This window comes from Colobus angolensis, unplaced genomic scaffold (genome assembly GCF_000951035.1).
Source record: "Colobus angolensis palliatus isolate OR3802 unplaced genomic scaffold, Cang.pa_1.0 Scaffold18, whole genome shotgun sequence".
NCBI classification, from domain to species: domain Eukaryota; kingdom Metazoa; phylum Chordata; class Mammalia; order Primates; family Cercopithecidae; genus Colobus; species Colobus angolensis.
In genome coordinates this window covers 7,176,105-7,190,309 of record NW_012114932.1, presented here as the reverse complement: position 1 = coordinate 7,190,309, position 14,205 = coordinate 7,176,105, and the positions used below count along the sequence as shown (strand labels likewise).

At 43.6% G+C, this 14,205-nt stretch overlaps 1 protein-coding gene across 1 annotated transcript in view; it reads left to right on the top strand.

Annotated features, from left to right (window-relative positions):
• The window catches only part of ANKRD29 (ankyrin repeat domain 29), a 50,477-nt gene that overhangs the window by 22,390 nt on the left and 13,882 nt on the right, over window positions 1–14,205 (top strand). Inside the window, exons 7-8 of the mRNA XM_011939328.1 lie at window positions 8,858–8,956; window positions 10,617–10,712. Coding sequence (XP_011794718.1) covers window positions 8,858–8,956; window positions 10,617–10,712 — 195 coding nt within the window. The remainder of the gene's footprint in view (window positions 1–8,857; window positions 8,957–10,616; window positions 10,713–14,205) is intronic.

The window sequence follows — 14,205 nt, the reverse complement described above, 5'->3', positions numbered from 1 at the left end:
GTGCGCACCACCACGCCCAGCTTATTTTTGTATTTTTAGTAGAGGTACATTTTGGTAGAGAGCTGTGTTTCCCAGGCTGGTCTCGAACTCCTGGCCTCAAGTGATCCGCACCCCTTGGGCTCCCAGAGTGCTGGGGTTACCGGTGTGAGCCACCATGCCTGGCCCCAGGTTAATTTATTTTTAACAAAACATTTCAAATTAAGGAAACATTACTATGAAGGTAGTTTCCTAGGGAAAAGTCAAGCTGATTTTGGACCCAGGCACATCTCCACTGTAATATGACCTGATACAGGAATGACTCTCTGTGTTCACATAATGAATAGCTATGAGGACTTTAAGGTTGGTCTGAGCTCTTGGACACAGGTTTCTTCGGTCTTTAGAAGCCCAAGCACATAAGGAGCCTGAGAAAAAGAAAGAGCCTTTGGGCAGAGTGGTTTGAGGTTAGGAAGGCGAACTGGTTTTGAGGTCAGGAATCCCGAGTTCTCGATCCATCTCTGCCAATAATTTGAGCTGTGTGGCTTTGAACAAGTGAATCAACCTCTCTGGGCCTGACTTTCATCACTGAAAGTTAGGAGACTGAGCAGGATGAGCCTGATGATCTCTTCAAATGCCCACATTTTAAATAATTGTTTTATTCAACACTCAATCAATATTTCTTGAGTACTTATCATGTACCACACAGTGCTATCAATGTAAGGTTATATTTTTAGAATTGTAAAGTTTTTCTTAGGTGGCCCCAGGAATACTCCTGGGAAAGGAAGCGGTTTCAAAAAAGTTTTACTTCTGTACCGGCTAGAGTTGACTTTTGAGGATTGGAGTTTAATATTTTCGTATTGGTCCTTCTTATTTTGTTATTGTTGATTCATTCTAAATCAGAGGCTTCATTTTACTAAAATTAGTAAGAGGAATTGGTTATTTTTAGATTGCATAAGTTTGATTTTGGGGCCATTATTGAAGATACCACTGTGAATTTAGAATGTGAGGTTATCAAGATTATCAAGTCTCTCTATTAGTACATCCTTCCAAAATAATTTCTGGCACTTTGAATTTTATTCTTTATATGCCTAAAGTACTGTTTGTAAAAAACCAAGCCGATATAAGAGATTATATTTCAAATGTTGCATGAGCCCTGCCCACTTAAATCTAAAATGAGTCATGCAGTGATGTTGAAGCCAAGAAGTTAAAGAGTAAACCAACATTGCAACAGTAGCCACAACACACCACAGCTGTTTTTTCTTCCTCAAGAGTTAGGATAACCTGGTCAAAGTGGATGACCTAGTCTTTGCGTGCAGGGATCCTCCCTCTGGTCAAGGAGCAAGTGCTACACCTTCTAAAGACTGCATCTAATGCAGTTGTTTTGAATTATTTTGAGTTCAGCCCTGAAAGAATTGTTATTCAGGAAAAGGGTGTCTTATAAAATAAGAATTGCTTTGAGGAAAAAAAGGCAATGGAATTTTTCCTTTTTATAGAGTATACTTCTTTGTGCCCTCAAATCATAATAATTTGTATTACCTGCTGTGAGCTTATAATTAGGGGTTGTTATCTATCCAGGTCAGACTAGCTCAAGTTCCGTCTTCTATGAAAGTCTAAACTCTGCATATTTATTCTGTTCCAAGAAAACAGTGCCATGCGTATGATAAAAGTGATACCAGTCCTGGCTGACTTTGTCACAAGTTATAAGGAGGTTTAAAAAAAAAAAGTCTCATTAAAAGTTTCTATTAAAATGGCCTGCACATGGTAAAATATACTATAGGTAGAGCATTTGGAAACCAACGTTTTATTCTGAAATCTCAGCTGATGCATTGAGTCATTATTGGAAAGTCCTTGAATTTACAAAATGAGGACAAGGATACCTGCGTGGTTTAATTTCCTAATGCTTTTGCTAAATCTGATTTGTAATTGTTGCACTGCCATTCTATGAAGCCCTACCATTTTATTATGGTATCCTGTAACAGGATGTTGACAAAGTTACATTGAAATTACTCAGCTGACATTTGATATGAGCTTCAGGGAATCTGAACTGTAGTGGGAATGACTTTTCTTTGTAACTCTATCACTGAGAACTAAATGAAGACCTTTTTAGTACTTTGGGATGAGGAATCATAATCCCAAAGCTAGTCATAGCCAGACAATAGGAAGATTATGTTCTTGATTTGAAACCTGAAAAAATATTTTCCTTCCATATTGTCCTAAGCTAAAAGGTCAAGAGTCACAGAGATCATTGAAATATAGATTTCACTCTAAAAATTCATTTTCATTTCTTTCCATGTATCCTCACCAAGTTGAGTTGATATGAGTCAAACCTTTTTAATCACTAGCTGAGGTGGCTATTTCTGTTTTTCTGTTAACCAAATGCCTTGACATATATTTTCCCAACTCAACTCACCCGCCTTATTAAAACAATACTTTTATAGAATGCAAAGGTCTGATCCTGTTAACCCAGAGCTGAGGTTAGTCAGTCATAACTCATCTCTGTCTAGTCTTTTTCATGTGCTAAACAGTATTTCTTTGAAGCCTGGAGGAAAAGCCATCTGATAAAGTGCCTTCTCCTAACAGAAGCCTTAACTTGTACACAGAGTAGCTGGGGCCAAAAAGTAAATGTTCTCCCACGTCAGAAGCTTGGAGGGGTGAACCCATCAATGGCAGTGGGAGAAGGAGTCAAAAGATTGACATAGAATCCTGAGGGTTTGGAAATGAGAGCAGACAGCCATAGGAAGGCCCTGCTGCTTGTCAAGGACAAGGACTCTGTCTTATGCCCTTTGCACGTGGTACACACTCAGAAAAAGTGTGTTGGCTGACCGAAGATCCCCGTGGCTGGTGCAGAGCACCAAGAAGGTCTGGAAGCCTGTAGCATTTAGTGATCAGTGCCCTGAGAGTTAGAAGAAGGCACCAGATATAGGGCCCAGACTCATAAGCAGGACATCAGCCGCAGGAAGACGGTAAGAGGCAGCTAGGGAGCAGACCCAGATTTTTTGGGTGGAGAGCAGCTTGGAAATTATGGGGATATAGATATCTTAAAATGAAACACAGTTCCCATTTTGCTTATTAACTGTGTGACCTTAGCAAGTTGCCCACTCTTCCTGAATTTATTCAGTATTCAGTATTTTTAGGACTACTGCAAGAATTAAATGAAATAATCCCTGCAAAACTCTTAATGCGGTGTCTGATACACACCCAGTGCAATGTTAGGTATTGGTGTTATTATCATTTCTATTCCAACGAGGGCTCATTGGAACAGAAAACCCATCAGAAATCAAGGCTGCACTTTCTCTAGTGAGCCGTGTGTTCTCTGTCATCTCAAAGTCCCTTCACATGTCTTTCTCTCCCCACTCCTTTCTTTTTTTTACCAGTTTCGTCTGCTTACTTGTATGTGGTCCCCAGGTTTATGGATCAGACTGCCAAACTCTGGGGATAGCCATGTCATTGTCACAGCTCATCTTTGTGCACCAGGCCACAGTGACTGGCTGGCCTGCCTGTCCTCAATCCCATCACCCTTGACTGGGGAGGATAGAGTCAGACCATGGGCAATGCAGCATCTGGTAGCATCTCTTACAGACCCATTTGCTGGGCCAGGCACACGATGCAAGGGATAATCATAAGAAATAGGGTCCAGGTCAGGGTAGGGTGAGTAAGAAAATTATCTCAATATTGAACTCCCTTTGCCATGGGCAAGGTTCCTCACAGCTCTTGGACTCCCAGCTTAGAATAGAATTGGTCCCCAAGACTTTCTGACTGGCCTAACCCCGTAGGTAGAAGTAACCCGAGTGTGAAGACTGGAAATCGGGGGAGCAAAGAGCTAGTGCCGCTTCAGATACTCATTCCCACAGAGGAGGATGGTTTTAGTTCTTTTTCCCAAATACTCTCAGGAGCCTAAATAAGACCATCCAAGGTTAGTCTCTAATACAGGTCGTGTCATATACTCCATCTCATGGTGTGATCTGGCTGTAAAAACTATCTCGAATCAAATGAGGGAATAACACAGTTGGAGGAAACTACAAAACTCACTCTATTTATCCATCCATCGGTACTCAAATCCTTTCTATGATAATCAGCTACTATTGAACACCTCTAGGCCTGGGGGACTCACTCCTATCTGCTCAGTTTCTTTGGTCTTTGCCAACCCTCATTAAACTTTTATACATTGACCCCAAGTCTCCATGTAGCTTTTACCCATCTGTCTTCTTTCTATCACTTGGTCTGAAAAATTGGTCTAAATCCTTTTCTACTTGATATACACACAAATAGTAAAAGACAACTATCATAACCCTATGAATCTCATCCTTCTTCAAGGTATACTTTCTATTACTTTTTTTTTTTGATGGAGTCTTGCTTTGTCACCCAGGCTGGAGTGCAGAGGCATGATCTTGGCTCACTACAACCTCCACCTCCCAGGCTCAAGTGATTCTCTTGCCTCAGAATCCTGAGTTGCTGGAACTGCAGGCGTGCACCACCACACCCGGCTAACTTCTATATTTTTAGTAGAGACGGGGTTTTGCCATGTTGGCCAGGCTAGTCTCAAACTCCAGGCCTCAAGCGATTCACCCACCTCAGCCTCCCAAAGTGCTGGGATTACAGGTGTGAACCACTATGCCTGACCATTACCTTTTTAAAAAAAGTGCTGTAGAGGTTATAACTTCACAATGATTTATTTGATTTAATATCAAAGTATTAAAAATATCAAAGTATATGGAAGTATTCAAAAACCTATTTGAATATTTTTAAATGTTTTGTCACATTTTGATACATTGCAAAGCCCTACAAAAAGGAGCTAAATTGACTTACTTTTCATCATTTTCAAAATTATTTTTATATCTTTAATTAAAAAAACATTAAAAATCATTGTTCTTTTTTTGTAGAGATGGGGGCCTCACTGTGTTGCTGAGGCTGGTCTCGAACTCCTGGGCTCAAGCCATCCCCATCCTCCTGCCTTGGCCCCACAAAGTGCTGGGATTACAGGTGTGAGCCACTGCACCCCATCATTTTCATGATGAAAATGAAGGCTCTAACCATTATACCAGAAGGAAAAAATAAGAGAAAACAGAAATTAAGCTATACAAAAGAGGAAAACCTCTCCTAATTCATAAACTAAATAATCAGCTGATAAATAATCTGATTTGACAATGATGCTCTAACTCACATGCAACTCCCTGGGTTCCAAAATCAGATTTGGAGATGTAATTACCAGTAATGAAATACACAGGCAGCCCCCAAATCTCATTTTACCAGTCATTCCTACCTGCTTACAGTCAGTTATCTCACAGGGTCTATGGAAGAATCAAATTAAAAAGCATATGGAAGTATTTTGTGAACAAAAGTACAAATTAAGGGGCTTATTGTTTCTCATGATAAATACTACTCAGCTGCAGTTAACATTTCCTGAGCATCTGTGAGCCAATGCTCGTGCTCACCACCTTTCTATATGTTTTCTCACTTATCTCTGTGAAGCTAATAATTTTTCATTAGAGGACACTCAGACTGAGAGTGATTTGCCTAAGGTCTTCTAGCCAGGAAGAACTGATTGCTTTTTCCACCTCCCATGACTATTCCAATTAAGATGACATATTTGATGAGTGTTATCATTGATGTTCTAAATTGATCATAATAATTTTTTGGCCAGGCATGGTGGCTTATGCCTGTAATCCCAGCACTGTGGGAGACCAAGGCGGGTGGATCACTTGAGGTCAGGAGTTTGAGACCAGCCTGGCCAACATGGTGAAACCCCATATCTATTTAAAATACAAAAATTAGCTGGGTGTGGTGGTGCATACCTGTAGTCTCAGCCTCTCAGGAGGCTGAGGCAGGAGGATCTCTTGAATCTGGGTGGCAGAGGTTGCAGTGATCTGAGATGGCACTACTGCACTCCAGCCTGGGCAAGAGAGCAAGACTGCATGATAGATAGATAGATAGATAGATAGATAGATAGATAGATAGATAGATAGATAATTTTTCATGATATAGCACCTCTTAGCACTTTCCCATATATTAGTTTCAGTTGTTAATACAAGTTTACTAATAATGACCAAGCCATTGAAAAGCACATCGAATAGACAGCTGGCTGCCATTTTTTGCTGGCTGCCTCTCCCTGCCCGCCCTCTGGTGGAGAGAGCGACAAAGAACAAAACAGACCCAGAGCAGGCACGGAGGGAGAAGCACATTATTATTAGCACTGGCTTGGACCCACAATCCCCTCCTGCCTCCCAGGGTCCCACCCACCCCGCTCTGGCTATAGCAGCTGGATTTCTCACCCTGCGTGAAGGAGCCATGCCTGTCCAAGCCACTGTGACTGTAGCTGCTTTTCCTTCTTCCTCAAACGACCCTTCCCCTCTCTCCCACCTAGCAAAATCCTGGTCCTTCTTCAAGACTCAGCTCAGATAGCACTCTATCCAGGACACTGAGCCCACATTCCCCATGCAGCAGCCCTCCCTCCTGTTTCATTTTGTGCATTTTTGTCCATACTTTATGATGGCACTGCAGTCATATGGAAACCTCCATGTCTCTTCTCCAGGACTTATTTTTAGCACTCTGCTTGAGACTTAGGCTGGGCTCATATCTCTAATCTCAGCACTTTGGTGGAAAGATCGCTGGAGGCCAAGAGTTCAAGAACAACCTAGGCAACAAAGCAAGGTCCCATCTCTACAAAAAGGGAAAAAGAAAAAAAAACATAGCTGGGCATGGTGGTGCACACCTGTAGTCTCAGCTACTAGGAAGGCTGAGACAGGAGGATCATTTGAGCCCAGGATGTAGAGACTACAGTGAGCCTTGATCATATCACTGTACTCCAGTCTAGGTAACAGAGTCCTGTCTCGAATAATAATTATCGTTATTGGTTTCTTGAATGATTGATTAATTAAATCCTGAATTGGGAAAATCAAATAAAGAATATGGAAGTGCTTTTAAACTAAAGTACAAATTAAAGTACAAATAGCTCATGATAATATTTAGGTTCAAGAATATTTCCACCAAGAGGACCCTGGAACAATTATGAAGTAGGTTAAAGTGTCTTCCGCTTCCCTCTATCCTTTGTTTCAGCATCTCTTCCACTGTCTCTCCCAAGACAGGTCCCAACATCCTGTGACTGCTCTTCAGCACCCCCAGGTCCTCCTGGGCTTCCAAGTCACCAGCTTCCCCCACCCAGCTCAGATGTCTTCATCCTCCCTCCTTTCCCGGTTCAGCAATGGGCAACAATCTTGTACCTACTTCTGCTAGTAGGCTAAGGTTGAAATTACACATTGCAGCAGAAAATGTAACTTTATATTCTATAACTGAATCATTTTGCTCATCAGCCCCCCTTCCCCCGATGAGCAATTCCGTCTTATCTGGCTAAAACAGTCTCTTGGGGCACATTACCATAATTACATCAGAGGTTACCTTTAGCCAATTCTGGATCCTGCTCCCTCCTGCCCTTCTCTCCGAAGGGACCTAAGAGTCAGACTGTCATCCTGGCATTGAGATGAGCGTGGGGAGACTCATGCGTGGCCCTTGTGCTGGTCCGCAAGCATCCTGCACTGGTACACCCCAGGGATGCGGCTGGTCTCGCCATTGTCTGCTGGCCTGGCCATTGCCTCTACTCAGGAAGTCAGGGCGCTATGGCCTTATCTTCCCAACCCCAGGCTCACTCCAGCCCACTGTTTCTCTATCGCTTCTGATTTCCCACAGGCAGACAGGACTCCTGGATGCCTAGGTGCTAGGCCCATGTGGGCCATGGGGACTGGGGGACCATTGACTCTGAAACTCTCATGGCCATTTCTCTCCAATCTCCCGGGCACCAGCAGAGAGCAGAACTTCTCTAAAGGGCTTGTAACTTTCCCGGTTTCTCACAAGAAGAGAAAATCCTTTCCCATCTGGAATTCCCCATAACTGACCTGATGTTTCTCCCACCCCTAGGTTACCACTCCCCCACAACACACCCGAGATTCAACGCAGAGGGGGAGGAAAACATGGACACTCTCATCTGACCTCCGCCTTCCCCCTCCCTCTCTAGCTCCTTCACACACTGGAAGGCTTTCCCAGTTTCCATCCCGTCTGGTGGGAACCACCCTACTGTCAAATCCTTCTCCATCCCTTGCACGTTTTACTTTTTTCTCCTCTGGAGCAATATATCTCCACTTCATGGCCTAGTGTGCACAGAGAAAGCGGTATTGGGGAAATACTCCCAGATATAAGCGGAGGAAATATTCCCCAAAATGCTGTTCTGCCATAACTAGTTTATGTGCTTCCTAGAAGACACAACAACGCATTCCACATAAAATTAAGCCCCCTAAGAAATGAAGTGGCTGTGCAGGGTTCTGGACACCAGACTAGAAGAGCAGGAGAAATGACTTGAGTTCTCTGACCCGCAGACCCCACCTCAAAGGAAACTGCCTGCTTTTCTATGGGAATGAAGGGTGTGTATTGTGTGAACATTAAGGTGTGACCCACTGGGAAAGCGAAGAAGTGGACAGTCTGGGAGGAACAGACCGGCTTCTCTGTGGGTTTGTGGAATTTGGTTCTGCCGTGGTGTATGTATCCAGCTCAACTGCTCCCCCAAGCCTTCAAAGCAAGATTCCCATGCATCCTTCCATGAAGGCTGTACCACACTTTTTGGTAAAAGATCCAGCCACAAAATGGATGATTTTATAAGCCAAAATTTCAATACTGGCAATGATTCAAGTAGCCCAGGCTCAGCCATGTGCCGTCTGCGTGCGTGGTCTACACACACCCCCTCTTTTCTTAGTGCCTCCTGGGCGGTGTGGATCAGCTGGAGAGTATGATCTGCGGTCAGGGAGTGCCTTTTCAGACCCCTGGAGTTAAAGACATTCTGTGAGCGGGTGGGGCCGGGCGCCCCACTCACGGCGGCCGCCGCCTCCTCTTCCCGCAGGACGGGACAGCGCCCCTGTGGATCGCGTCCCAGATGGGCCACAGCGAGGTGGTGCGGGTGATGCTGCTGCGCGGAGCCGACCGCGACGCTGCGCGGAACGTGAGTGCCCGGGTCGCGCGGCCACAGAGCGAAGCCTCCCAGCGCGCCTGTGCGGAGAAAACGGGTCTTGACTGAGTCCGCAGCCCACAAGGGCTTCCTCCCAACCTCTACCTGCTCTTGAGCAGGAAAACAAAGTCAAGGTCCGATTCGGTGCTGCTGGGTCTCTCTCCTGCTCCACCCGAGATGACCTTGGGACGCACTAGACAGGGTGGAATCTTAGCCTCAGGCCTGGGGGTGGTAGAGACCGGGCCTCCCGGCTGTCCTGGGGGCTGGGGTAGGGGGATCCCCTGGCTGGTGCTGCGCCTCCTGCAGGCCCTGCCTCTCGCCCCTGCTCTTTGGGGCTGCAGACCCCCCTGCACCCCGTCCCCTGTCGGCCCGCAGCCTCCACTGGCCTCTGCTGGTGTCACCTTATACTGCCTTTGTGTGCCCCACAGCAGGCCCTTTTCCCCACAAGGAAGGCTTGAAGAGAGCCTGACCACCTATGCTGTTTGCTTTTTGTGTTTTGCTGTGGCCTTTGTATAACCCTTGCTTACATAACCCACCTTCCCCTCTCCAAGTCTAAGCTCCAAAAAAGGGAAATCACCAGACGCTTTCGCCGCCATTTCACTGCCCTCTCTCCCACTCCTCTTCTTCCCACAATCTCTGAAGCCAGAAAAGAACCCCCCCGCCCCGCAATTCCATCTTCCTTCTTTCTGATTACAGATAAACCCTAATGGCAGGCCGAAGTAGTTTCTTGGCTACAGGAGAATTGTGAACTAAATCCTCCAAACACAGCGATTGATATGTGAAAACGGGACAAAAAGGAATTTGGAAACTGTGTTCTTGAGCCAGAAAATAATAACAGAAGCTAAATATTAATTTTTGAATTTGGCTTTTCATTCTTTTTTAGCAGATTTTATTTATTTCTGAGACAGAGTCTCACTCTGTCACCCAGGCTGGAGTGTAGTGGCACTATCTCAACTCACTGTAACTTCCGCCTCTGGGTCCAAGTGATTCTCCTGCCTCAGCCTCTCGAGTAGCTGGGATTACAGGCACTGGGCCACCACACCCGGCTATTGTATTTTTGGTAGAGATGGGGTTTCAAGTGACCCTCCTGCCTTGGCCTTCCAAAGTGCTAGAATTACATACGTGAGCCACTGCACCTGGCCTTTTAGCAGATTTTAATCTATCACCCATGCCCCTAACCCCTACTGCCCACACACAGGCGGATACCTAGAGCAGACTAGGGCAAGGTTGCATAATTTTTTTAGAAACAGTAAATACAGCTCAACAGTGATCTAAATTATTAAAGACAATTAACCATTTCTGCTAAGTTATGAACAGCAGAGAATGCCTCTTTGATCCATCCATGGCCTAAAAATATGCTCTTGAAATTCCCCTTGTCCCTGCCCAGTGTTCTCAGGAACTATAGGAGTATGAATTCCCAAATGGCAGAGTTCTAACATAATCTAAGTCACTGTTTATCTGATACTCTTGCATGCAGAATTAACTGCTTAATATTCTCTAAAATGCTCCTAGATTAAGAGACATTGCTGATCTGTGCTTAATTTCCACATTTCATTCATTTCTGACAATGGTACATTCCAGTTCCCAGCTGACAGCTCTTAAGCAACACAGACATATGTTAATAATCAACTTTTATTTTCCTCTTTGTGTTAAGGACGGCACAACGGCATTATTGAAAGCAGCCAACAAAGGGTATAATGATGTCATAGAAGAGTTGCTTAAATTCTCACCCACTCTTGGTATTTTGAAGGTAAGACCTAAAGAGAAATTTTACTAATCTGTAAGAGAGAGGTTGGAAAGTAAGTCCTCACTTGGGGACTGTGTTGAACTTGGGCGCCTGGTTAGTTGGATTCTTGAAAGAACACACCTGCAGCTTCTTGATGCTAGAGATCCCAGGGTCACTGGTAGAAGTGGGGAGGTGGTAGACAGTGTGGACCACAGTCTGTCACTACCTTGTTTTCCAGAAAAAAAAAATCGACAGTAGTAATGAAATAGCTAAATTGGAAAGTATACCATATTGACACCATTTGGAGGATTCGTGAAATCAAGGAAGAAGAACAGACACTTAGTTCGTTCTCTTCATTTTCATGAGCGAAGAACCACTCTGTGTTGTTCCCTTAAATGAAATAAAATAAGCCTCAAACACCTGGAAGCCTCAGAAAATATGTCAGTTTGGAGACCTGGGTCCCCTAAAAAACAGAGCCAAAACCCTTTTTTTTTTAAGTTTTGATCTTTTTGTTTTGTTTTGTTTTGCTTTTTGAGATGGAGTCTCCCTTTGTAGCCCAGGCTGGAGTGCAATGGCGCAATCTCGGCGCATTGAAACCTCTGCCTCCCGGGTTCAAGTGCTTCTCCTGCTGCAGCCTCCCAAGTAGCTGGGATTGCAGGCGTGCCACCACCACGCCCAGCTTTCTGTATTTTTAGTAGAGATGGAGTTTCACCATATTGACCAGGCGGGTCTCGAACTCCTGACCTCAAGTGATCCGCTTGCCTCAGCCTCCCAAAGTGCTGGGATTACTGGCGTGAGCCACCCCACCTGGCCTAAATTTTGATCGTTTTTGATTAAAATATTTATAACCTATAGTATATATAAGGAGTCAGCAAACTTTCTATAAAGGCTTAATAAATATTAGTATTTCTGTTTACTAATATAATATTATATTATTGGTTATACTAATTTTATTATTATTATATTATGTTATTTATTATATTAATAGTAATGTTTACTAATATTTTAGCAAATATTACTAAATAGTAAATGGTAATAAATATTACTAATTACTAATATATTTACTACAGTAAAGCTATATTAATATATAAATATTACTATAGCAAATATATACTACAGAATGTATTTACTATACACTATATATAGTATATATATAGTATAAATTTAAATTTTTTCAGAGATAGGGTTTTACTCTGTTGCCCAAGCTTGAGTACAATGATGCAATCATAGCTCACAGTAACCTTGAATTCCTGCCTCAAGTAATCCTTCTGCCTCAGCTGGGACTACAGCCACACACCACTGCACCCATCTAATTTTTAAATGTGTTGTAGAGATAGGGTCTCACTATATTGTCCAGGCTGGTCTCAAACTCCTGGTCTTAAGCAATCCTCCTGCCTCAGCCAGGAGTCATATTAGTATATGGCATATATTTATTATATATAGCATGTACTATACAATATATACTATATACTGTAAATACATATTATATAATATATAGTATATACTATATAATATAAATATATACTATATATACTGTAGAGTAAATATTTATGTCTAGTAATATTTACTGAAATATTAGTAAATATTACTGTCACCAGATAGCAAATATTTTAGGCTTTGTAGGCCGTACAAATCTCTCCCAACTGCCCCAGCTCTGCTGTGGTAATCCAAAAGTAACCACAGAAAATACAACAAAAAGGCCCAGTGCGGTGGCTCATACCTGTAATCCCAGCACTTTGGAAGGCTGAGGCAGGTGCATCACTTGAATCCAAGAGTTCCAAACCAGCCTTGGCAACATAGCTAGACTCCCGCTCCACAAAAAAAAGTTTTTAAAATTAACTGGTCATGATGGCATGCACCTGTAGTCGCAGCTACTTGGGAGGCTGAGGTGGGAGGATGGCTTGAGCCTGGGAAATGAAGCTGTGATCGAGCCACTGCACTCCAGCCTAGGGGACAGGGGAGACCCTGTCTCAAAAAAAAAACTTAATTCCTATAAAACTTTATTTATTTTTGAACATTGTATTTATGGAATTTCATGTTTTCACGTATTATGAAATATTTTTTCCTCTTTTAATCTTTTTAAAATCATTTAAAAATGTACAAACAGGCTGGGCGCAGTGATTTATCCCTATAATCCAGCACTTTGGGAGGCTGAGGCAGGAGGACTGCTTGAGGCCAGGAGTTAGAGACCAGCCTGGACAATATAGTAAGACCCTATCTCTACAACACATTTAAAAATTAGATGGATGCAGAGGTGTGTGGCTGTAGTCCCAGCTGAGGCAGGAGGATTGCTTGAGCCCAGGAGTTCAAGGTTACTGTGAGCTATGATTGTATCATTGCACTTGTGCCAGGGCAACAGAGTGAAACCCTGCCTCTGCAAAAATTTGTAAAAGTAGAAACAGTTCTTAGCTTGCAGGATTTGATTTGCAGGCTGTGGTTTGCTGACCCCTGAGATATAATGCTCCTGTTTTATTAAATACAGGACACCAAATCTGTTCTAAATTGACACAGTGGCTTAGCTTTGGGGCTGTCCTCTCAGGGTCTATCAATGTATATAAAACCTACTTGCCCTTGAATGACCCCAGACGCTTTTCGGATATTTTGTGTCTGCTCTTTATATTTTTAGATTCCACTCTTGCTGACCTTAATACAGACCTGCTGTTGTCAGTGTGTTGGCCTCTCTTCCCCTGTGCTAATGGGCTCAAGCGCTACTTCATCTGCCACGAGCTTTTTTTTTTTTTTTTTTTTGAGACAGGGTCTCACTATATTGCCCAGGCTGGTCTTGACCTTTGAACTCCTGGGCTCAAGTGATTTCTCTCATCGTCCTGCCTCAGCCTCCTAAAGTGCTGGGATTACAGGTGTGAGCCACTGCACCTGGCCTGCCATGAGCTTTAGAAGCTAGAAAGCTGTGCTTGTTAAAATTGTTTGTCAAATAAGAATAAACCGTCTATGAAAATGAATTCTATGACCAAAAGGAACAAGCTTTAGAAACCTTGGACTTTGCAAAATCTAGTCTTGTTTCAAACAGCTCTTTTTTGGCTTTTAAAAACTCCTGGTCTGGTGTGGTGGCTCACACCTGTAATCCTAGCTCTTTGGGAGGCCGAGAGGGGGGTGAATCACCTGGGGTCAGGAGTTCAAGACCAGCTGGCCAATGTGGTGAAACCTCGTCTCTACTGAAAATACAAAAATAACCCAGGAGTGGTGGTGTGCACCTGTGATCCCAGCTACTCAGGAGTTTGAGGCAGGAGAATTGCTTGAACCCGGGAGGCAGAGGTTGCAGTGAGCTGAGATCGTGCTGCTGCACTCCAGCCCAGGTGGCAAGAGTGAAACTCCATCGCTAGAAAAAAAAAAAAGCAGAAGCCAGAAAGCTGCACTTGTTAAAATTGTTTGTAAAGGCCGGGTGCGGTGGCTTATGCTTGTAATCCCAGCACTTTGGGAGGCCAAGGCGGGTAGATCACCTGAGGTCAGGAGTTCAAGACCAGCCTGGCCAACATGGCAAAACCCCCGTCTCTACAAA